At 32.6% G+C, this 27,069-nt stretch overlaps 1 protein-coding gene and 1 pseudogene across 1 annotated transcript; both read left to right on the forward strand.

Annotated features, from left to right (window-relative positions):
* The first annotated feature begins 1,804 nt into the window (after positions 1-1,804).
* LOC128183764 (uncharacterized) lies at positions 1,805-12,986 on the forward strand. The gene is made up of 5 exons (XM_052852920.1): positions 1,805-2,382; positions 5,263-5,418; positions 6,148-6,271; positions 9,768-9,935; positions 12,685-12,986. The coding sequence occupies exons 1-5, from the start codon at positions 1,811-1,813 to the stop codon at positions 12,880-12,882; spliced, it is 1,218 nt and encodes a 405-aa protein (XP_052708880.1). The 5' UTR covers positions 1,805-1,810; the 3' UTR covers positions 12,883-12,986.
* Positions 12,987-24,342: 11,356 nt separating this feature from the next.
* LOC128183783 (uncharacterized) lies at positions 24,343-26,188 on the forward strand (annotated as a pseudogene).
* Positions 26,189-27,069: the final 881 nt, after the last annotated feature.

The following is a 27,069-nucleotide window of genomic DNA, read 5'->3' on the forward strand; positions in this document are numbered from 1 at the left end:
TTTTAGAAATAGTTGTGCACTGATAATCATACATGTATGTGTTCGTTGCTTAATTACTCGATCATGTGTGTATATTTATATTCATTTTTTTTTCAATATTCAAACCGTTTGGAATGACAGATAAACGAAATATAGAATAAATTTCAGCATGTGATATTGAATTTAGTTAAAATATGTCCATATGTCAGTTATCTACCCATCTTTGTCAGTGGTATCTTTGAAAATCTTGTTTAAGTGTTATATTATTATTTTTTTCCTGTTCTGTTATTTTATTCAAATTAAAAAAACCCTCTAAATGTATATCGTTCTGTGTGATCAAAGTTTTGCAACAGTCATCAAAATCTATCAATTAAGATATCGTTACACGTTGTCTTATTTTCTTTCTTTTTTAACAAAAGATACATGTAATCTTATCATTTTTTTTTATTGATTTGATTTTAAATTGCGGTTTTGCTTTTAATTGTTCAAAAACAGGACTTTGTCATGACTTAATAGATTTTCGGAGGGGGGGGGGGGGGAGGGGGTCGTACTAAACGCATTGTCCATGGATACATTCTAAGAAGGGGAAGGGGTAAACAATATCAAGTTAAAACTGAAACTGTTGCAGTTTAAGAATAATATGTAAACAGACGCAGTTGTAGTTCAAGTTTCGAATTTATACTTCTTGGAACTGATCAGAGGTACGGAATTGTAGGTGTCGAGGATGGGTGTGAGTTGGTTAGGTATCGAATTGACCTGTGTACCGATGTAGAGTGCGGGACGGTTCGCCCCTAAAGACCTTTCGCGCTGAGACGTTTCGCCCCGAGATGTTTCGCGCCTATTAATTATGTGGTAACAGTAAATTGATATCAGCATGGAGAGCCTCCAAATAATGAGTTATAACACCTTAGGGTAATTAGAAATTTGATGAGACACATAATTATGATTGCTTGATTTAGATGTTTTGCGGCTTTTAATTATGTGGTAACAGTAAATTGATATTAACCTACCATTGAGAGCCTCCAAATAAGTTTTAACACCTTTGGCTAATCAAATTATTCTAATATATGATTATAATTATATATATATATATATATATATATATATATATATATATATATATATATATATATATATATATATATATATTAACATCGGATTATATAAATAGTCTAGGAGTCAATTTTTTTATGATGAATTACGATATATTTGATATTACTATTTACTCATTATAATTACTTAAATTATAATATTTTGTATAAATGAAATAATATTTCCTTCACAATGATTTAGAGATAACACCTGGATAAAACAACAAAACTAGGCAAAATAAATATTCTGCAATAAACTGCAAACATGAATACATAACACATACATAAACAATATCGTATACAAACATGAATAAGTAAGTTATCTCAACACAAACACAATGTTTCACAGAATCACAGTACATCACAGTACATCACATCACATCACACCTCAAACGTCGAACACACCAGCGTAGACCTTCAGGAAATGGGACGCGGTGATGATGTCCTCCATGTATCTGGCTGCCGCATCTTCAATCTTCTTCTGCGTGGTGGTCACTATCTGCCTCACGTTCCTCTCCAGGTCACATGCGGCGATCCTTGTCTTCACCAACTCTGCTTCCCTCAGCAGCAGGGGGATCAGGTGATATAAAGGGGGTATAATAATCTAACGGGAGATTTGTAACTTAAATGGTGCGAAACGTCTCAGCGCGAAAGGTCTTTAGGAGCGAAACGTCTCAGTGCGAAACGTCAATAGGGGCGAAACGTCCCGTTCCCCCGATGTAAATAGAGGGAAAAACAAAATGGAGGACACAACTGCGAACAATCGTGAAAGTAAATCATCATCTGAGGATTGTAGCCCTGATACATCTTCAACTGCAGTTCCACAGATGAAAAGAAGTCACTCTGACACTGGGGCTGCGTCCTCATCAAGTTCAAAAGTCAAGAAGCGATGTAAACAAGTCCATTTTGCCGAACCGTCTGAAAGTTCTTCATCGCAGGCAAACTCTGATAGCCCACTGCTTCTACAAAATGTCCCTAGCCTCACATCTAGATGGACGGAAGACGTACTGTCACGTTTTAAAATTCAGGTGACACAGAATTCTCCAGATATGCATAATGTGTTTCTGCAAGGTTGTTTACATTTCGTTCCCGACACACAGAAATGTGCAGAACTAATGGAGTTATTTATGTCAAAAGAAGACAATGTGTATGAGTGCTATAAACATGTGCTTCAAAATGTTTTTAGTTTGCACTGTGACGATATTTCAACAGTTAATTTAGATGACATCAAAGAAATGGAAAGAGCTTTGGCAGACCCTTGGTGGATTAAAGCTTTTACTGATGGATTCCAGAACAAGAAAATTTGCAGAAGGTGGGTATGATTGGTGTAACTTATATCAGTCCTAATTGAATACTGGCGCCAGACAGCCCAGTAGACAGAGTGTGTGATTAGTGTTTCAGGATGTCTTGGTTTGAATTCGGCCTGTCTCTTTGGCCATTTAAGAACCAACCAAACAGACTGAATATTTATCGATCCCATTATTGATTACGATGGAAGTCCAGGGATGATTTGACCAGGCCAAAATTGAAAGTATTTATGTTTCCCCTAACGTGACCGACCCAATTAAATCCCGCCGACTGAATTGTTTTTTTTCACCAAATTGAAAACACATTTTTTTTATATAAAGAAACCTTATTTTACCCAAAATCGTGTTTAGAAGACCCACATCTTTTTCGTTTTCCAATCATTTTGAAAGCCTCGATCATTAACATGGGCGAAATACTCGCTTAATGAACGGTAACTTCACAAATATTTACATTTATTACATTACCTTAAGTTTATAAAATATTATTTATTTGTTTTAATATACTTTTATACATTTTATTTACCAAATTTTGATAAATTTATCGATACTTTGAAGAAGGTACATTATGATCATTAAAATGATATTTAAATATAGGTTTACATGTACGTCAAAATACAAATGATAATGAATTTATTCATGCACCTCTGGTCATTGAATCAAACATGTTAAAATTTAAGATGAACAATATCAAATTGTGAATCCTATATTAAATTTGTTGTACATTCCATCAGCACAAGTATAAAAATTTGTTTTATAACTGGTCATATTTTTTTTAGTTTTGTAATTAATTAAAGAATTGATTTATTCTTTTTCATTTTTAATTCATTATGTATTTTATATTGTTCCCTGACAGAAAAAAAAATTATTTACCTACCTACCTACCCAACTTCAAAATTTAGGGTCGGGTTAGGGGAAACATAGATATTTTTAATGATGGCCCCAGAAACTAGACAGGTTTTAATGAAGGAAATGTTGGTAACAGATATTTCATCCTACATTCATTCAAAATCTGATGCTCTTCAAAACTCATACCTGATTTCTATTAAATGTAGATATTAAATTATTATGTTGAAGAAAACTTTATTTTTCAGCGATTAATATTTTCTTGATCAGACATTGAATGTAACTCTGAGACTTTGATTACAAGAGTCAAGAGGTGTGCGGATTGAGGTTTTAAACAAGGGAAAGCAAATCAAATGCTGTGGGTGAATTGGATTTGTTTTGATTACTATTTACCAAGGACAGGTAGCACAAAGTATTTCACGGTTAGATAGAGTAGCTTGTTTATTTATTCAAGTTTAGTACATAGAAAATATTCACAAAGGTATAATAATGTGTTCTGTCTTTAAAATTACACTGTCATTTGACTTAGGACCAGGTTTAACCAATGATTGAATACATTCCCAAGTATCTTTGACTTCAATGTAGCAAGACAAGTATGGATAAAACTCTACTGGAGCCAGAAAAAAAGTAAATAAACATTGATAAATGTAATAAATATATTAACTAATGTATACTTATCACGTATGATTCACACAGGCTTTTCATGTGACACTTTCTGGAAGTCCACATTAATATCAATGAGGCAACAAATATTAATTTAAAAGTACTGTATTAGATGAAAAAAAAATACTGCTCCATTTGTCATGTTTGTTACAACAGGTTTTGCACTTAAGGAGGCCGACTTTAGTTTGCATTGCGCATGTTTTTGCGCATTCTAATATAATACAGTTGTTTTATACTTCTTATGAATTTTTTTCGATATCATTTATAAAATTGAACACAATAAACAAAAATCAGATAAAAATATTTAGATTTTTAAAGGAAATTTTTATTTTTAACGCGATTTTTACGTTGTGTGGTAGGGGTGCATTGCCATCGCGCTTTTATGACGTTATGATAAAATGAAGCTTTGTAGTAGTAGTTTATAAGAAATAACATTAAAGAAAAAGTAAAAATTGTACGCTGTTGAAATTTTATATACAGAATGATGCTATCCTCGAGGATATTTTCCTCATTTTTGGAATGAATCCATTATACCAATCATCATTCGTGATGATCCAAATATATAGCAAAATTTGGTGCATTTTAATATTTTGAGATGGCCCCCACTAAAAACCAGACGGTAGAATTTTGTGTTTTTTACATATAAGGTAGGAAACGATATCACTTATCATATAACAACTTGAGAAAAAAAGCTATTGTAGTATTTTTTAAAACTGCTTTGATGTGCGGAAAATGACAGTTTCCTATACATTCCTATAGTAAATGTACCTCTATTTTGAGATGGTCCCTAAAAAGAACCAGACGGTCGATTTTCATGAACCTTCGCATATAAACTAGAGTTGGTTTAAATTACATATGGTTAAAAAATAAAGAGTTTTGCTATTGTAGTTTTTCCGCAAAAAAACCCAAATCGGCCTCCTTAAATCACTTTCCAAAGGACTGGTAGAAGTTTCTTTAAACTTCAAAATTCATAAAACTAATGATTAAGATAACCCAAAAATAAAATTAATTTATTTTGGAACTGCAATTTCAATTAAAAAAAAATAATCTGAATAATAAAAAAAATGGAATTAAAGAACTTCATGAACATTAATTAAATACTGCAGAGAATGGAATTCAGAATACTGTAGATTCCTCATTTGAATAAGCGAGTATGTTCTGAATTCTGTGATTCAACAGTTTTCTGTCGAATCGCCCGGATATAAAATCGTGGCCAATATTTTACATGGATATTCATTTCTCGCATTTAAATAGGAATCTACAGTTACTGTTGCTAATTCTGTCCTGGCAAAAATTTATATTGTTAGATAAATGTGGATGCATTATCAATAAGTTATTTTTATTCATGATGTACAATGATGTAAGTTTCCCTTAAACAGAACTCTGAAGGACATTAGCAGGAAGCTTCAGCAGTTTGTATGGCAGCTGATTTATATGGTGAGAACACATCGCGGACAGGAAGGGGAAAAGGTGACGGAAGAGATGTACCAGGAACTGTTTGTGCTGTTTGCCAAAACCTTTGGTCTGCATCTTTTGTGAGTACTTGTTCTAATCGATACTATATCAGTAATATACAAATACTTGAGGCCTGATTAGGGTACAGTTTGTACCTATTTACTGGTTATGAGGACAATATCAAGTTAATTTTCCCCTGAGACAGCAACTTCATTCTGAGACAGAGCTGAAGGAAGTAGTTGTTGTTATACCCCTGTAAAACAGTTACCATATAACTTTATACGAAAAAAAAGTCCAGCATTTTGACTGTTGGACTGGAATTGTTAGATTGGAACTGTTAAAATCGACTGTTGACCAGTGACGTCACATTCCACGAAAACGTGTTATTGATTAGAAGGGGTATAACAAAACAGTTGTTGACTGTGTCTCGGTCAACAGTTGATCTGTTTTGAAATTTGACAAGCTTGAGGGAGTGTTTCAAAGGAGAAATCTTAAGATTTTTTTCAAACATTTGAGTGAATATTGTTTTCAAATATTAAATAATAGAGCAATATTGGATGCAAGGATATCCTATAATAGAAAATATACTAGCTTATCTCTTGCAAGAAACATCTGTTATTTAGACAGGAAATTTTTTATACCTTTACAGAAAAAATTGATGATTTTTTTAATGCATCATAAATTTGATTTTTTATGATGACAACTAAATAAAACACGTTTTTTCATAACATTAAAAATGATATAAGTTAAACTTTGGAACTATGCATATAAAATGAAACAAAGGCCAACTGTGTACTTTTCGTCTTCAGGTCTGGGGGTAATGTAAACCAGTATGGTCTGATCGCCGGAGAAAGTGGGAGATTTGTAACTATACCAGACGGTGTGATCTGTCATCCAATGACTGAGGAAGACCAAATCTGTGCTGTTGTGCAGGTAAGAGGGTAACAAACGACATTACTATACTTGCTTGTTAAATACTGAAATCTGATTGGTTAAGACACAGTTGACAATCCGTTCTATTACCCTCAGCATTTGCAACACATTTGGTAACGGGTAACACTATATAAATAGTGCCTGTTTGGGAGGGTAACTGTTAAAATTGACACCCGAGACAACCATTGTCAACCTCCGCTTCGCGTCGGTTGACGATGGTTTTCTCAGGGTATCGCTTTCAACAGTTACCCTCCCAAACAGGCACTATTTATTTTATTATACTGAATGTCTTAATTTAAGAGAAAATTTTACTGCTTTTATATAAAAATGAAGTGAATTCTACGGCGAACTGTAAGCGCATTATATACGTGCATGTAAAAATTCGTTGTGTTACTGGTTGCCAAGTGCGTTGCTAACGCTGAGGGTAATAAAACAGATTACCAACTGCGTCTTAACCAATCAGATTTCAGTATTTAACATGAAAGTATAATAATATATAATAAGTGCCTGTTTGGGAGGGTAACAGTATATAAATAGTGCCTGTTTGGGAGGGTAACAGTTCAAATTGACACCCCGAGAAAACCATTGTCAACCGACGCAAAGCGGAGGTTGACAATGGTTTTCTCGGGGTGTCAATTTCAAGTGTTATCCTCCCAAACAGGCACTATTTATTTTGTTATACTGAATGTCTTAATTTTAAAGAAAACTTAACTGCTTTAACATAGGAATAACATGAATTCTACGGCGAACCGTACACGCATAATTTTCGCGCATGTAACAATGTTTAATGTTACCCATTGCTAAGTGCGTTGCTAACGCTGAGGGTAATAGAAAGGATTATGAACTGCGTCTAAACCAATCAGATTTCAGTATTTAACATGAAAGTATAACAATTGAAATTGACACCCCGAGAAAACCATTGTCAACCAACGCGAAGCGGAGGTTGACAATGGTTCTCGAGGGGTGTCAATTTCAATTGTTATCCTCCCAAACAGGCACTATTTATTTTGTTATACTGAATGTCTTAATCTTAAAGAAAACATCACTGCTTTTAGATAGGAATAACGTGAATTCTAAGGGGAAGCGTACGCGCATGATTTTCGCGCATGTAACAATTCGTAATGTTACCCGTTGCTTAGTGCGTTGCTAACGCTGAGGGTAATAGAACAGATTATGAATTGCGTCTAAACCAATCAGATTTCAGTATTTAACATGAAAGTATAACAAAACAAATTGTTACATGCACGTAAATTATGCGCATAAGAATTCACATCATTTCTTAGATAAAAGTAGTAAAAAATTTTCTAATATTAAAACATTCAGTATAATAAAATGAATAATGCCAGTTTGGGAGAATAACAATTGAAATTGACACCCTGAGGAAACCATTGTCGGCCTCCGTTTCGCGTCGGTTGACAATGGTTTCCTCGGGGTGTCGATTTCAACTGTTACCCTCCCAAACAGGCACTATTTATATAGTGTCACATTTTTTTTTATTCACCAGCTTTTTGACCGCTTTTTCAGAGTTCTTGAAATCTTTCGGTCCTGTCGGCAAGACCGATAAAAATAACCAAGGACCGATTACTTGAGGTTGCCTGTCAGTCCAAATGACAGGTAGATATGGACAGAGTAACTTGCGAAAATATAACTAATTTTCATACTCACTGAGGAGATCCGAACGCATACAATAAATCTAGAGGAGTTTTTCGCGGTTTTTTTCGCTCTCTCTAGACTTATTATACATTTTCGGAACACCTCAGTAATTATTTCTTCCGTTGCTTTCGATAAGTTTGGCGAGTATTTCGTACATATTGATACGGTGTGTTTATAATGCAGCTAACAGATGTAGTCAGACAATAAGAATAAGTCTTTCAATCATTTTCCAACCTAGATGTCGTCAGAAATCATGGGAGAAATTGGAGAACTTGTTTTAAACATAGCGTGAACTGAGGGCCCCCTATAAATCCAAGATGGCGAGTGTTGTCTCGTTACGTTTTTTCAATGTATATTGCATACACCGAAACAGGGTTTTCAGTGAATGTTTTTATTGCAATACACAGAAATACACACAAAAATCCCAATGTAATCATTTATAAATTTTTTCGGGAAATAACAACTCTGCTATCTGACAACCGAGCCCTAGTTACATATGAGATGTTCAGAAAGAGACAGGAAAGAGAACAAGAAGAAAGTTGATAATGAAAGAGGGAAGGAAATAAAAATAATCAATGAAGTGATAAATAAGGTTGTTATCAGGAGCCAGAATGTGAAAGTTAGGAGAAATCAGAATAATTAAGGTAAAAATGAGAGAAACTATAAGGCAAATATACTTGTAGTTTTTCATCTTTCTATTGAAAATGTTTGGACTGATAGAAATCAGTCTGGACTGACAAACTTCTGATGGTTGTCAGTCCAAATGACTGACAGTGGAAAAAAGATTTCAAGAACTCTGCTTTTTCTGTAAATTTCCAAACATCTTACATGTATTAATAAGATTCTTAAAAAAATAAGGTGGTATGGGACATCTGTCGATATTAATGTGTATTAAAGTACATTATGATTTACTGTCAATGGTTTAGAATTTTGCAATTTTTACAAAAAAAATAGCTTTTTAAAAATATTTGGAGAGGTAAAAATTGTAAAATCCCAGCGGGATTCGAACTCATGACTTACAAATTCTTACTAAACCCTCAAAGGTGTCAATATTGGGAAACATATATTAATTTCACTTGGTTTTTTATTATTGTTTATTTCAATTAACAATAAGTCACAACATGGAAGTGTCCATACCACATTAAGCAGAATTTATGTGAAGCAATTAACCCCCCCCCCCCCAAGATATCCCATAAAATAACCCTAGAAAACAGAAGAGGGACTTCTTAATTTATTTTATTTGAAAAACATCGAGTCATTATGCCCAACTGTGAAACACCAGTAGCTTTTTGGTTTTTGATTTAATTGCCAAAACAGTTAAATAAATTTAACAAATTTTAATTATTAATTTAATTAAGTAACAAATAAGGCTAGATAAATTATATGTTGTTGTTGTTGCTACAAATACAGGTTGACAAGGAGAATAACTCTTTTCGTAATTTTTTTGTCATTTTCAAAATGATAAAAATATAAAGTTATTCCCCTTTTCACACTTTTTGTATAATTCCATCAACTACTGTGCAACTTAATACTTCTTTGATTAAACTGTTTTTTAATTACTATATCTTTAATATCACTGAACATTTTTATTTAATGATACAGTTAACTGAATTTAAATACAAAAATATTTCAGTGTGAAATAATATAGAGCTAAACAATGCTCAAGTAGCAATATTTTAATTGATCCAATTTAATACCATTATTCTCTTTCTTTTATTAAAATACACAGTTACAATTTTTTCTTCAAAAAACCCTAATAATTCACTGTATTTAAAAAAAAATATTTGCTGTATTTGACAATGACATTTTATGTTATATCATTACCATAGTAAGATTTTTGCAGGTAACGGAATGTCAGTTGAATGGAGATAACTCAATCCAAAGAAGTTCTAGTCCTGATCACGTTGGAGGAGATCTACAGAGTAAACATGTCGGACAGAGTCTCGGTGTTCTACCATACTCAGTGTTTGGAGAAATGGGAATGTTTGGAATTCTTGTTGACGGAACGAATGTAAGCGTAGGAAATTATAGAAGATTTTATAATACATGTAATGTTATTATAATTCATATCTGTTATGAATAACTAGTGTGGTGATATAACCGAAAATAGTCGATACATGGGATAAAGTCTCATTAAAGCTGAACACCATTTGTAAATAGGCCCTGTCACATAGGTTAATAAGCCCTTCGATTTGTTACCCCTGATAATACTTTCTGTTCATTGTATATTCTGTATAAATACAGGAATTTTACATCCTTGATATACATTGTAAGCAAAGGTTCACCCTTGATCACACCCCTAATTACACCTTCCCAGAACACCTTTGCACTTTTAACTCAAGGCATCTCAGATCTTTTAATTTTTTTGGTGCATATCTGCTTTTGAACTACGATGTCATGATATGAAAATTTCAATATAATGGACATCCCAATAGATTTAAACATTGAAAATACCCTGGTTTTGAGATAGGAAAAAAAGAGAAACAGTTTCTTTCAATATTTACCCTAAAATTCAAAAATTGTTAAAATCTCATAAAAATATATGTATACCATCTTGAACATGTGTGTATATAAAGTACCAAGTTATGCATTTTTAATATCTTGTTTCAAAAAAATATTACAACTTCAACATTTTGGCATATTGCCAAGATTTGATAAAAAATGATGAAAAATTGCACATTTTCTCATAGTTTTTAGGTCACTTGAGCCACTCGGCCACTTCATCGGTCGTTGTGCGTCGTGTGTTAACAATGATTTTCACAATTTTGTATCTACACTACCTGAGGATGCTTCCACACAAGTTTCAGCTTTCCTGGTCTTATGGTTCATGAGAAGAAGATTTTTGAAAATTTCTCGAAAATTTTCATTAATTCCCAATTATCTCCCTATGCAAAAGGGCGTGGTCCTTAATTTTCACAACTTTGAATCCCCTTAGGCTAAGGATGCTTTTTGCCAAGTTTGGTTGAAATTAGTGGTTCTTGAGAAGATGTTGAAAATGTGAAAAGTTTACAGACAGACGGACAGACAGACAGACGGACGGACGACAGACAAAATGTGATCAGAATAGCTCACTTGTTTGAAGAGAAAAATGTGTTCGCAGCCCTCGCCCACAATAAAATTAATATAGTTTAAGTAATATCACATGATAAAGTTATAATGTAAGTTTCCTCATGGGCGACAGCTGCGAACATATTTTATTATTCAAAAAACCACAAAGGAACTGGTGTCTTCTGCTCAGTTTTATGAAAATTACGGAAAAATGCACTGTTTATGACGTCACAATTACCTTGTGAAAGTATAATATTGCAACTATTTATAGATTCTTAATTTATTGGTATTCTTGTGTAAATAAACATTACATTTTAATTGTTTGTGATATTTTTAAAAATCACTCTAAAACAGGGCAAATTATGACTGAAACTGTACCTTTACCTGTTCTCTATAGGCTAAAGTTTTTACATAAAATAAAAACTAAATATCTATTCATAATTATGATAAATATATATAATAAAAAGAACAGTGAATTTAAAAAAAATTATCACATGACCAATACTAGCCCTCTGCCCTTTGGCCCTCAGGCATCTTATAATGATCAGTGTGTCTGTCTGTCAAAGATCAATTGCCCGGGGAATATCTTCTCTCCCCTTGGCTTAATCTTGCTCATACTTAACCTACAGAGTGCCTTTGGATAAAGGGTGTGCAGTGACCTTGAACCAAGTTTCTAGGTCTAAGGTTAAGGTCATAGCAGAATTATCTGAAAAATCCTTGTCCGGAACATATGTTATCTCCACTTAGCCACATCTGGCCCATACTTCACATAAACAGAGCTTTTGGGTAAAGGGTGTGCAGTGACCTTAAACCATATTTCAAGGTCAAATGTGAAGATCATAGTATATGTCTTGAAAATCAAAAAAAGTTTTAAATCACAAATTATTTCCCATTTGTTAAATCTTGATCATATCAAACACCAAAAGTCTGTTGGTAAAGTCAATGAGCTTGACTTTAATCTCTATGCAAACCTGAACATTTCTGAGTCATAGGTCAAAGTCAAAGCAGAATCCTCTAAATTGATTTTCATCCTATTTTCCATTATTTAAGTGGGGCCCTTTAAGATGGTCACCATCTCAAGCATGTCTAGTTCTCTTTGTAATGCATTAGACAAGTGTAAACTGTGTTCATATTGTTAGTATTATGATGTCACACGTGATGTACATGCTATTATGTCATTATTTCATGTTATTACTATCGCAAATATTCAATAATATATTTGGAATGATCTAATTTTCAATTTTTTGGCAATCTCCTGAAATTGCAAATTATTGATTATGCAGATATCATATCCTGTATCATTTTTTATAAGGAACTTTTTAAATTGCAAAAAATGATGCAATTAAAAATGCTATAGATATCCCTATTTTTGCAAATTTTGTGACACATGAAAAAAACCCAACAGATTTACATTACATCAAACTAATGAAAGGGTGCTTTGATAACAGAAAGACTGGGTTAAAAGACTGAGTTTAACAGAAAGGATTGGGTTAAAAATTTATCCACGTTAATATGCCCAGTCAGGTAGTTAATGAGGGTACGAATCATACAACCACAGGATTACATGCTGGTCAGGATAAATGAAGATTAAGGATTTGATAGCTTTGTGATGTTGATAATGTCCATATTGAATTTTACATGGCCAGTAACTTAGAAATGTTATGTTTTTTTGGGTTTTTTTAACAATATTAAGTTTTGTCCTTTTTTTTCAGGTGAATATCTCAGTGTTCAAAACAGACAGCTCATATTATCAAAAGTTGTGTAATGGATGTCTTCCAAAAAATGAAGCATCTGTAACATTCAGCAAACAATACAACATATTGCGAAAGGATGGAAGAGCAGAGTGTATCCAAACGTTTCTTCATTTGAAGAAACTGTTAGAGTATTTAACTAACAAATCATTTCCTTGACTATGGAACAGACATAGTATATAATTTTATGCAGTGCTTGATTTTTTCTCACTAAGTCTTGTATTTATTGTTGCTGGTTAAGCAAATAAAGATTTGAGATTCAATTTGATTCTTTCCATTTGTTTCCATTTGAGTCTGATGTCATTCAAATATTTTTAGCTTCTTCTCTGAAACTATAATATCTAACCCAAATCTGTTGTTTAGCTTTGTTAAAATACAGGCAGGATCATAGATAGTGAAGTCAACCTAGGTGTGTGAATTTAATTTAAGTAAAGTTGTTTCTAATTGATGAATTTTATTTACTGTCTTCAAGTATTGTCACATGGATAAAACTTATTTTTAGCAGTTTGATCTACTTTGCATGCTACCAATGAAAATGCAATAAATGTTATACCTGCTTGCTAGGCTATAATTACGTTTGTCATAATTCTCTGTCCTTAGGTCACGGAATGGAGTCATATATTTAACACCCTTTACAATGCTAGATGTCTTCATTTTCCTGATCCTTCATCATCCCTGAATATTGTTTTGGAGCAGCATCTTTTCCTTTACCAGTTTAAATTGCATAATTACACAGTTATTGAGTTTTGTTTTACATGTAATGAAACCTTTACAGAATTATTTTATGTTCAAGTGACAAAGTTGGCCTCTCCCCTTCTGATTTTATTTTTATATTTTCAAATACAAGCCTTTAAAATCTGCAATATCTTCTTTTAAGCTTTAGACAAATATGGATATGAGTTCCTAAAAACATCTTTTTAGCTAATAGATTGTTGTTTTGGTAGTAAATTTTAAAAAAAATTAAAAAAGAAAATTTATAACAATTTTTTTTTTTTTTGTTGAAGATGGATGAATAAGGCGTGTAATGCCTATACAGAGACGGATAAGATACTAAAAAAATAAAATATCAATAAATCTAATATTTTTTATTAAAAAGATTATTCAAAACAATATATATTTAGCATATAATTGATTATATAATTGATTTTTACCTTTAGATATGTTCAATACTTGAAATATGTTGACTCTAACAGGCTTATACATATCAAAACCTCCAAATAATGTCTTTTTAGAACTTCAAGGCTTTTTTTTCTTTTATAGAGTGGGTCTGTGCTTCATATTTTTCTCATAGTCTAAGTAAGGTCTAATGGAAAACAGACCGATTTCAATCAACATAAACGTGGAGAGATGACCAAATATGCATTGAAAATATCATTTTGTGTCTCAATAATTGAACGTTTTGAAAAAAGTAATAATACTATTCCATAAATTCGTGTTTTTGCAGACTCGTATTATAATATATTTGACGAGATTTAATTGAAAAAAAAAAAAATTCAAAATTGTATTTCACGACTAAACTGACTGGACATTTGCACTTTCTTTTCCCCCTATCTTCTCGGGAAATAAGAAGTTAAAACTTCAATTTTTCTACAAGGAAGTACAAATGTACAACCAAAAATATACTACAAGTAATTAAGAATGCATGGTCTATATATATCTGTGATCGAAGTGGAAATAAATCTAAAGGAGAAAGAATATCGGGATCAGAGAAGGTATGTACATAATTTATTGTAGTAGGTAAGTTAAATAAGAAGTTGTATATTTAATATGCAAAAATAAAATTTCGATCATTGTAATTGTTACACCAAATGCAAAATTGATATGATTTGTAAGAAAGAACGAATGTATGTGAATTGAGATGTTTGAAAACTAAAGCTTACATATACGTTTGGTCAATAGCAGAGTAAAGTATTTCCATTTATTGGTCTGTAATTCATTTAATTTGTTTGCAATTGATATGTTCTTTTCAATCTTCAAATTGAAAGAGGATCTATTGGCACGTGTAAAAAACTATTCCATATTTTAAAGCACCAATTCCGGACGCTACTTATACAGTCACACTCTTCTTTATTCGTCATTTCATACTGAGATAAAAAAAATGTATTAAACTTCTTAAATTAAACTTGTTAAATTTGATGGAAATTAAGACGGAATAAATAAAATGGAAAACTGAAATTTAAATAATTTGTATGTTGAAATAGGTAGGGAAAACCCAAGTCCTTTTAAAGACACATGTCATACACTAACGACGGTAAACGCATATAAATACAGTGTAAACATGCGAAAGCTCTTTAGAAACGAGTCTTTAAATGTTAGCGTTTTAATTATTTTCTGTAAAGTCTAAAGATTAAGGAACTTGTGTTACAAGTTGGAGCAGTTTGGTTATCTGTCTCATTACTTTTGTTATTTTGTAACGTTGCTTTTATACCTTAATTTGAGACGCACCGATCAATCAATAGTAAGATACCAACTATTGGCTGTGTAATTGTAAAAGATACTCAAGACTGCGTTGAGAACTAAATTATATTGTCAACTGAGAATTTTTTTTTTTATGTTTAATCCGATTTCTGTGAAATTTTGGAAAATCGATGCTTATATTCAGAGTTCAGAAACTTTCTAATGTTAAGGGGGATGTAGGGCCATCTTTAACATTTGAAGATCAGAATTTCTAAAACTTTTTATTTATGAAAATAAAATATCAATGTGTCTCCATAGACACAGGAGTTCTACCTAATATAGAGTTGATTTTTCTTGTCTAAAAATAAACCCATCACGTTGCGACTAATAAAAATATGGCACCCTATTTTGAGGCAAAGTTACGAAATAAATGTGTAAGATTCATTTTTTTCTCAACAAATTGTTGTAGAGTGGACACCAATGAACCTTATTCATATTTTTTCAGGTTTTTAGTTCTTCAAAATAAAACTTTAGCTGCGGAGCTCGTCAGCTTTTTTAAACTGATTTAAAAGGCATTGTCCTGTTCTATACGTGGATTCATCATTTGTATACTTCTTGTATGTATAATTTGCATACTTCTTGTATGCATAATTTGCATACAAAACATGTAGAATCTCATATTTATCGATTTTATATCTTTGCCAACAGATTTAGTTTTGGACAGAAACAAGCCAGGTCAAAAAATATTTACATTCTTATCCTCAAATGTACAAGATTGCCGCACACAAACCCATCAACCTTTGAATTGCAAGATTTTGCATGAATTAGTTTTTTTGTTTTTGTTTTTAAATATTGCATCATTGTTTTTAGCTCACCTGAGCATGTAATTGGACTTTGACAAAAACATCAAACACAGACCCACTCTATTAGATAAAAGATATTGAAGTTCTAAAAAATGGCACTAAAGAGTTTAGTACGCATAACGGGAAATTGTTTTATCAAATCGTGAGCCAGGTCCCGAAACGCAAGTTTTACGAAATAAACTATTTTTAAAGTTTTTTAAATAACGCATTGCAGCTAAAAATAACATGTGCTTAACTCAATGAGTACATGCATTTACAAACTGCATTTGACATAACTAATCTAACTGCATGTAGCTTTGTTGAACACCGTTTGGCGATGTTGTTAAGTAAGCAATGGGTTCTTGGACCTCTTGCTTTTGGCTTTTTATATGAATTACAATCGACATTTCATTCATTTATGATATGCCTACATTACCTTTTTATTTCAGATCTAAACACAAACTTATGTGAATGATCGTCGACAAATTTAACAATTATTTATAAATTGCTATGTACACTAAGTAATACTTAATACGTTTCAATTGCATTTTGCTCTAATACAACTGTAAATTATTTTTTTAAAACAGGAAAAATGAAATTCAATAAATTGTTTCATTATAATTTGAAAGACATGGTTGTTTTTTTTAAAAAAATAAAAAGAATAAATTGAATTGCAAAATCAGAAAAGCACGCAACAATGGATAAGACATCCACAGCACACATTAACCTAGAGTCACAAAAACACAAAACACTATCATTTGGCAATTTACGTGTATACCCCATTTTGGTAAGTTTCTGTCGGTTTTGTGCAGTGTTTGGTTTGATATATGTTTTTAAACAGCTTAAGTTTTCTAGCTTTTCTGCTTGTGCGATTTGCCAAAATATCAAACATGTTTTTTTCATGATACACCTTAGAGTAATGCTTAAATTCTTTCACGAGTAAAAACTATTAATGAATCGTATATAAACATTCTCTTAGAATACTAACTTACCGACTCACTTGCCTGTGATTATATCTTAAAAAACCTGAGTCACGCAGGTGACCTATTAGTCTTCGTCATGCGTCGTCGGTCGTTCATCGTCCGTCGTTCGTTAACAATTTTACATGTTTAACTGCTTGAAAACTACAAGATCAATAACTTATACTGTTTAGTTAAAAGAATATGTCTGGGATGTCTTGTATAAGAGTAATATAAGTTGTGTAATCCATGACTAGATTATATCCGGGACCACATAGCCGGACAAAAAAGAAAAAAATGGCCAGATTTTAAAATAAAAACTCTCTTATCCTACACATATTGAGGAAAAACTAAATGCACGGTTATGATTTCCATGAAGAAATGTACAACTTATAAATTTATAAACTTTCAGAAAATTACAAATTTCTCCATGAAATCAATCTAGTTACCTGTATTTCATTAAAATAAAAAAATTATATATTTATAACCCAAAAATCTATACATCGCGAAGTGTTACGGGGTTCTTCTATACTATTACGCATGCGTTTGTATTTACTATAAACAAAACATATACAGATCTCACGAAGATTCTGGATAGGTTTGTTGATAAGTGGTTTTTTTCCGTCTGCCAGATAATGATTGTTCAAAGTTTTTTTTTCTTTAATAATCAGAATTATCATTTTGTAAGCATTTATTTCGGGTCTTTATCACATAAGTTGCTACAAACTAATTTCTTTTTTAAATTGATGTTCCTTTAAATATGAATTGACATTAATGTGTGTTCGTTTTAAAATGAATTGAAATTGGTAAATCTTTCATAAATTATCGAGAAAGTGATATTATGTTCCGTTTAGAGAGTTATCGTATTCCATGATGACCGTAGTCGTGCGGGGATCATGTGGTGTTCAGCACGTGTCAATTACTGTCAATCAAAATCCACGTGGGGCAAATAAATGATATATGATATAATCATGTTTGTACGACCCTGAAATTTCGGGAAGCTTATACTTACATTGATTAGGTATGTAAAAGGGATTTTAATGTACTTTAATTGTCACAATCAACGTTATTTCTTATTTCCTAACGATACAATGATTACATTTGAAGTTCAACCACATGTTTCTTTTTCAGCTGTACTGCCTCTTTATTATGCATAGATATATCAGGGGATGTCAAAGTGCTTTATTAAGGTTTATGCTCAACTAACTTATCTATTATCATCTATAGAGAGTATTGAACAGAGTTTAAGCGAGAAAATAAATTATTTACATTGCGGTTGGCTTCATTTTTTAATATGAAAAATAAAGTACAATCGCCCCTGTGTTTACCATATAAAGTATGCAATCATAAATCATGCTTAACGCACTCTAGTCGATGTTTTGTTTCATTGATCAACCTCAAAATGATGTACATAATATTTTTCTTGGAGTTCGCATTGAAATGTTCATGACTATTTGAAAAAAAAAATGACAAACTGCTCTGTGGCATGTGTCCCCATTTATCTATTTTTTTTTTTAATTATTCATTTCTTTCACAAGAACGTTTTTCCCATTATGTTTAATTGGAAACGAGAAGTAATACAAATAATTTTTGAAATGGTCATTTCTAAAAATATAACTTGATTTTTATGTAAAATATTTTTAGTAACTCTAACTCATATACAGTTTTAATAAAAAAAAAATCACTTTTGAAGAAGTGAATTGGGTCCATCGTCTTTAATTGTGAATTTCAAATTGATTCCTGCCACCTTTCATGAATAAATATATTTCAAACATTAAATAACAAAAAGCGGGATAATAGTTAGAGGAGTCTAGGATTAGGGTTTAGTTACTCAGGTGATCGTCAAGTCTAGATCTTGTAGGCTTCTTGTTTTTTGCAGATTTTTTTTTCGCTTTTCTTTTTTCCGTTATTTTTATTATTTATTCATTGAAACTTTTTGTATTTTATATTGTTCCTGTTATTTTTTAAATTGAGTGACAGGTAAAATACGTTTGGCATTAATCCATATGTCAGATTAAATTGTTAAGGTCATATGCATCCTTACAAAACAAACATGTTGTTTACATAATGATATGTACTTGATAGGATGGTATGATTATTTTTCTTTCTTAAAAGTCAATATATCAATAAAAATTCTTTATTTATACAAATATTATTTTACTGATTTACAGATGTACTAAATTCGGCAGACATAATAATTATGTTGATATGCTCTCTTCTGATTAAGCCATTCAACTGTGAATTCAAATACCTTTATGCCTATACATTTTGATCTGCTTTCGTCAGAGAAAATGCTGGACTTGTGCAACTTTGATTTTCCAATTGTGTAATCTGTATTTTTGCTATTTTCTTATGCATTATTTTTTTCCAAATGCATGTATATTAATATTACAGATTTGGTTTGTTGTTGTCATTTTGATTCCAATCTGTCATCCATGTGATGATAGAAAAGATGTTAAGTATGTAGAAAGTTGTCCAAAAAATATCGATGAATGGAATGCAGCAGCGAAAAAGAAAAATTGCGCGAAAGGAAATAACGATTGCCCATTTACAGAAGCAGAGACACTTGTGTATCATTGTGTAAAAGACAGATATCAACCGAAACTTCTAGAAGTCTGTTCCAAAGTCTGGAAATCACAAGGTATGATTTAAAGTAAACATGTTTACACTTCAATGTAACTCCTTGATGAAAAACACTTCATTGATATTTTTTACTTACTATATCCTTCCATATATATATATATATATATATATATATATATATATATATATATATATATATATATATATATATATATATATAAAGTAAAAAAAGAAAACACGTTCAGTATAGCTTACCCAGATAGCATGACTACGTTGGGCCAACGTTGGCCCTCAGTTGTTCATTACGTTGTACCAACGTTGGCAGACTACGTTGGGCCAACGTAATTTTGCTCATCGGCCCTACGTTCGCCCAACATGTTGGGCCTACGTTGGTCCAACATGTTGGACCAACGTAGGGCCGATGAGCAAAATTACATTGGCCCAACGTAGCCTGCCAACATTGGTCCAACTTAGTTGGCCCAACGTAGCCTGTCAACATTGGTCCAACTTAGTTAACAACTGAAGGCCAACGTTGGTCCAACGTAAAGATTACTAGGAAAATTACATTGGCCCAACATCCTCTGCCATTGTTGGTCCATCCTAGTAAACAGCTGAGAGCCAACGTAGTGACGATAAGCAAACTTTCAATGGCTAAACGTAGCATGCCGGCACTTATTCAATGTAATCCCAATTCAAATTCAACGCTTACGTCCAATTAATTCCTGTTTGCTTTTTGGCTATTAAGATGCAGGAAATATATTCAAATATTCAATTATTTTCTGCAACGAAAACTTAAAAAGTATACAGATTTTATTCTTTCTGAGTAAAAATTTACAAAACATTTAAACACTTTTCAGAATTAAAAAGAATCGTTAGTATATTTCTTTGTCTATATGTATATTCCTTAGTAACAATCGAACTGTAGGATCTGATCACTGTCCGGGTCACTAGCTTCAGTGGCTTGGGTTACCTCCTTGCTTTTTTTCTTTCTTCCCTTTTTTCCTTTCACTTTCATGGTCTTTGAAAAAACGGAACCCGTCCTTTGCAATGGTTGCAATCTCTGCATCTGTTGCAGAGGCACATCGTCTGCTTTTTTCTTACTGTGGCTGGAAATGTAAATTTTAGTTGTTATTTTTATTGTGCAAAAAACTTTCTAATAAAATAAATCATATGTTTTATGATGTAATAGTATTATGCATCTACCAAATTCCCTCTACTAGTATGAAAACCCTCCCATGTCGATGCACAGAATAGGGTTTTTTTTCTCAGCAAAATCAATTTAGATAGTGCTCGAAAAAGATATACACTGACATTTGTTAATCTCGCATTTCAGTTGAAAGCTTTTTTTGAAAACTAAGGTTAAATTGAAATGTACAATCAATAAAGTGAAACTGTAAATGATAATTCATTTTTTTTTTATGAACACAATAAATTTAAACATCACAAGCACCTGAAAAAAGGAATAGTATTACGTACATAAGTTAATATAATAATTTATTATGTACTTACTTTTTGCAGCATATATATCCCCAATCTTCTAATGTATAATTCGTAGAGTAGAAAAAAGCACTATTTACTATAGGTGTACACGCACAACGGTTGCAATATATTCGAAATAAAAAGTGGCAGTTTTGACCATCCTGGTTATATCAGATGACCGATCTCCAAGGAAACTGGCCAGTCCCATGCTGTTTGTAGCACTGACCCAGATACTTGGGCAGTGAAGGAGCTCCGTCTGCCTCTAAATTTCAACACTTTAAGATTTGTTATGCAATAGGCGCTCCAGCTACATATGTGTATATACAACTCATCAGATTCATAAACAAGAGGCCCAAGGGCCACCTCCCTCAACAGAGCAAAAATGGCCAACATATATGATCCAACAGTTTTAAATAATTAAGTCCAATACAATTTACAATGCTCCACTAAAATTTCTCTAAAAATAAAAAAAAAATTCATTGTCGGGTTTAAAATCTAACAACGAACCAACGTTGGGCCAACATTTGACAGTTTAAAACTCTTTATATTATTAACATAGCTTAACTATTTTTCAACCCAAATAACTAAGATCTATAAAGTACATACAATTAATGTATCATGTTAAATATTCCAAAGTAGGAGAAATAGATTTAACTCAACTAATTATACATACACACTTTTTAATTAGCATTTTCATGTGCTAAAACATAAATAAAACCCTATAAATTCCTTATAATTGCCATCAAAATTAACAGAGCAAATCACAAATTTTTACCCATCTATACCTTACATTTGTTTGGTTGTGTTCATGTTATCTGTTCGTTTGTCTTAACTCTTTGTCATAATTCGTAGCATATTAAAATGTTGGCCCAATGTTGGCCCAACTGCCGATACCAACAAATGAGATCACATGGTTTTACCTACGTTGGCCCACCCATAGCCCAACAATGTTACGCCAACAAACACTTAGTTGAAATTCATGGCATATTAAGATGTTGGCCCAACGTTGGCTCAACTGCGCATTACCAACAAATATAGATCATATGTTTTACTTTTGTTGGTCCAACGTTGGCTCAACATTGTTACACCAACAAACACTTAGTCGAAATTCATGGCATGTTATTATGTTGGCCCAACGTTGGCTCAACTGCGCATAACCAACAAATGAGATCACATGTTTTATTTATGTTGGCCCAACGTTGGCCCGACGTTGTCATGCCAACAAAGCAATCAATGTGTGCTATGAAATATGTGTTATAATGTTGGCCCAACGTTGGGCCAACATTGTGTGCCCAACGCCAACCATCGACCAACAGTACAACCAATTACCAACGTTGGCCCAACGTAGTCATGCTATCTGGGTAGGCGCTTTCATTTTAAAATCTTCAGTAGCTATGGTAACATTGTAACGTGACGTTAAAAAAGTAGAACGTTAAAATGCAACATAGTAGATAATATACCAGTCAATACATGATTATTACAGACAGTTCAATTTGGGTTTGAAATACGGATGAAATGTTTTTCTATTTCTCTTCTTTGAACATAACTGTCACTCAACAGTTTGTAAAACGGAAATATTTTAAACTGTTTATTGCCGTAAATATCCAAATGCTCACTTAACGGTATATATATACACAGGGAATTTCACTTTTGTCACTCCGCCCTGAGTTTTTAAAAATCGTTTCGAGAACTTTATTGTTACAAAATGTGTCATGCATGTAACTATGTATTTTTCGCTATGGTTTGCAGGAATTGAATAATCTCAAGCAAATGCTTTTAATATTTTAGCTTGTAACGCTTGCCCAATCATGCACTGTGAAATTCATTGGCATTTACATGTCTTTGTATACATTCAGGGAGGTGTGTTGATTTCGAACCGTCTAGAAATATGGTAACATCTAATTTTGATAAGAACTGCACCACTTGCCCAAAGACATACAACTCAACGGAAATCTTTAAAAGTAAATAATAAAGATTCAATTTTCAATTCGTTTTTTTTATCAACAACGATGGTTATGAAGTCGAACAATGTAACTAAATAAAACAAATCATAATTATACTGTAAAAGCAAATTCAAGTTCATTTGTCTCCTACGTAAAATTATTAAACCATGCTTGTTTTTATATGAATACTGTTTTAGAAAGAAAATCTTGAAAAAGTAATAATCTAGAAGTCATACATAGACTTCATACATACATTCTTCAAAGACACAAGAACGTATGTTCTTACTTTGTTCTCAATAAATGATAACAAAAACCAACATCATGATAATCATTTACAAAATTATATATTTTTGATGATAATTAGGTTTATCAAATATGGATAAACCCTGTTATTTCATGCAGTTAAGCATATTGTTTGGGGCAAGAACTATAACTCTAGTAATGCTAATTCAAGGGCAATAACTCCACACTTCCTGGTCTTGGAGCGTGCGCGTTAAGCTCTTCCTTTTATATTCAACTGTTCCCTGAGTCGGTCACAAAAAATTAAAACCCAATTGTCAAATCAGTCAACTCGTAGGTATTTGAAATGTTATGCCTACAATTATGAAGGTGTTTGTCAGAAACAATATTGCAAGTATTTGCATCAGTGCATCACATGTAATGCATATCATCCCTCCATTAACTGCTTCAAAAATAATCAATCTAATCAAATTCCCAAAAATGCACCTGCTCGTTCGGAAAATTTTAATTACAACAACAAATTTTTCAGGAATCGACAACAAACCACAGGACGGCAAACCTACATGTAACTTGTTACATAAATTATGGGATATTGGCAGCACTCCAATCAATTCATCTAACTTCGATTCTTTACTGGTAAATTACCCAAACAAAGAAATAGCAACAGTTCTATCAAATGGGTTTAAAAATGGGTTTTCACTTCAATATACAGGCATTAGAAAAAAGGTTGAATTTAAAAACATGATATCTGCAGAGGAACATGCTGTTGAGTTACATGAAAAAATAAATAAAGAAATAAAATTGGGTAGAATTTTAGGCCCCTTTCCCTGTCCACCTATTTCAAATTTGCGGTGTAATCCTATTGGTATCCTCCCCAAAAAGCAAGGGGGGTGGCGTATGATTTCTAATTTATCATACCCAGTGGGTAATAGTATCAATGATCACATTGATCAGCAATATTGTTCAGTGTCGTACTCTACATTTGATCAAGCCTTGTCACTGATTCAGGAGATGGGGGAGGGTGCATTAATGGCCAAAATGGACATTTCAAGTGCTTTTAGATTGTTGCCAGTCTGTCCTGAAGATTTCTGCTTGCTAGGTTTCAAGTTTTTAAATTCATATTATGTGGACAAATGCTTGCCAATGGGTTGCTCAATTTCATGTTCATTATTTGAGATGTTCTCTTCCTTCCTTCACTGGGAGCTGCAGCAAAGGTCAAATTCAAGGGGGATCATTCATTATTTAGATGATTTTTTATTTATAGGTAGAGCAAACACAGCTGATTGTGAGATGTTAATGGCTCATATGATAAAGTTATCAAAAATTTTAGGGATCCCATTAGCTCCAGAAAAAACAGAAGGTCCATGTACATCTATTTGTTTCTTAGGATTAGGCATTGACACAGTTTCAAGAACTATTTTCGTTCCAAAAAATAAAGTTACTGAACTTTTGGAAAAAATTTATGATGCTTTAAGTTGTAAAAAGGTCACCGTTAAAAAATTACAGTCATTAGCAGGGTCACTAGCATTTGTGGTTAAAGCTTTGCCTTCAGGAAGAGCATTTTGTCGTCGTGTATATGCGGCTTTAGCAGGAGGTAAAAAATCTTTCCATTTCATAAGAATTTCAAAAGAAATCAGATTGGATTTAGAAATGTGGGTAGAATTTCTTACAAAGTTTAATGGATTAACCCCTTTTCCATCTTTGACATGGCAAGATGATGAGACACTCAAATTTTATACAGATAGCTCAGGTTCAAAAGGGTGTGGGGTCATATTTGGCAGTCAGTGGTGTTATTTGGCTTGGCCTTCACATTGGTTTTATGAGACAACAAAAGATATTACTTTTCTTGAACTTGTGCCTATTGTTTTGGGAGTTTTTATTTGGGCAGAACAACTCTATGCAAAAAAGTTATTGTTACATATTGACAATCTCTCATTAGTTCATATTATTAATCAAAAGTCTTCAAAAAATAACAGGGTCATGGTTTTGATTCGAGCGTTGGTATTGTATACCCTTAGTTATAATATCCAGGTTAGAGCTATACATGTTCCGGGAAAAAAAAACAATATAGCAGATGCTATTTCTCGCTTTCAGTGGTCAAGATTCCGACAGTTGGCTCCTACAGCAGACAATTTTCCATGTCAAATTCCAGCTCCATTTTGGGAGATTATTCATCAACTATAGATCAACTGTTAGAAGCCAGTATATCTAAATACTCAAGTAAAGTTTACATACAAGGCATCCAAGCATTTTTTAATTTTCAGAGTTCAAGCTTCCTTTGAGCATTTGTGGCCACCACCTATAGATCATATAGTAATGTTTATAGCTTATATGAAGGAATCTGGGTTTGCATTTTCAACAGCAAAATCTTATATGGCTGGTTTGAGTTTTGTTGTAAATTTACATGGTTGGCAGAATGCTACAGAATCCTTTTTGGTAAAAAAGTTGTTAGCAGGATTTAAAAGGTCATGCAGAACTCAGGACATTAGACAACCAATTACATTGTCTTTATTAACACAAATTACCAGTATCATTCCACATTTAACTATTTCTTCGTATGAAGCACATTTATTTCAGTCAGCATTTCTCATTGCATTTTTTGCTTTATTGAGAGTAAGTGAACTAGTGGCGTTGGAAAGAAATCATGTTCAAATGTTGGAGGATGAGTTTATAGTTTTTGTGGGTTGCTCAAAAATAGATCAATTTGGTAACGGTTCATCCATTAGAATACCCAAAACACCAGATTCTTTTTTGATGTGTCAATTTTTTCAAAAATTTCAAAGTCATAGGCAATGCATTCAAGCAACACATCTATTTGCCCACTGCAATACTAAACCAATTTTCATCCATGCTGTATAAATCCTTAAAATTCCTAGAGGTACCTACAAATTCATTCAAGTCGCACTCATTTAGGATTGGAGGTGCAACTTACCTGTACTTAAAAGGGGTTTCTGAAATACAAATCAAGCATATGGGTAGATGGAGTTCATCGGCTTTCAAATCCTACATAAGACCATGTTGATAGTATTTTTAGTTTTATGCTGTTAAATCATACATAAATTTCAGATTCAGTTTGGATCATTGGCTCATCTATTATTCATTGGGCACAGAAATATGCAGAGACCACAAATCAGTTAAACCTTGGATTAAACCACTTTACCATTAATTGGAATGGTAGAAGGGGAATGGTTTGGGAGTACTTGTATACAACTGTGTCAAGTATGTTAATAGCTAATAAACAACCAACTATTTTGATTATTCACTGCGGTGGTAATAATATTGGGGACCCTCAAAATACCTTAAAAAATTCATGAAACTAACTTTATCTCAAATAGCAGACCTCTTGCCAAACACTCTCATTGTATGGTCACATATATTACCTAGAAGTAATTGGAGGCAGTCTTTATCAACCATTGAAGGTGAAAACTCTAGACGTAGAATAAATAGTGCCATTGCAACATTTGTTTTGAAAAAGCTTAATGGTGCATCTATCAAATATCCAGATATCCAGATAACTCAAAAGAGATTATTTAGATTAGATGGTGTGCATTTGTCAGATCTGGGTAACAATATATACATAAATTCCCTGAAAAATGCTATTGTGCAGTTTGTGACATCTTCCTCTCGCACCTATCCTTAAAATATACTAGCTGATATATCTCTGGCAAGTCATGGTCCGTTTACTTATCTATCTTATTATATATCATATACATATATCTGAATCTAGAATGTCCAAGTATAGACATTCTTATGTATCATATCTACAGGTGTCATTGTTGTCAAAATTGCCGCCTGGTATTGGCGGATGGTTCACGTGACAGTGTCCGTGATCCATTTGGCATAATTTTGATTAGAATACTGTCTCCGTGGGGCACTGTTTTTTCCAGGCTCCTCGGGTCAAGA

Source organism: Crassostrea angulata, chromosome 5, assembly GCF_025612915.1.
Source record: "Crassostrea angulata isolate pt1a10 chromosome 5, ASM2561291v2, whole genome shotgun sequence".
Taxonomy (NCBI): domain Eukaryota; kingdom Metazoa; phylum Mollusca; class Bivalvia; order Ostreida; family Ostreidae; genus Magallana; species Magallana angulata.

What these genes read in the sequence shown, in the direction of transcription:
- LOC128183764 (XM_052852920.1), top strand. Translation starts at nt 1,811, where the DNA reads ATGGAGGACACAACTGCGAACAATCGTGAAAGTAAATCATCATCTGAG. An exon ending in ACCTTTGGTCTGCATCTTTT is followed by an intron (nt 5,419 to 6,147) that starts GTGAGTACTTGT and finishes TTTCGTCTTCAG; the next exon opens with GTCTGGGGGTAATGTAAACC. An exon ending in AAATCTGTGCTGTTGTGCAG is followed by an intron (nt 6,272 to 9,767) that starts GTAAGAGGGTAA and finishes AGATTTTTGCAG; the next exon opens with GTAACGGAATGTCAGTTGAA.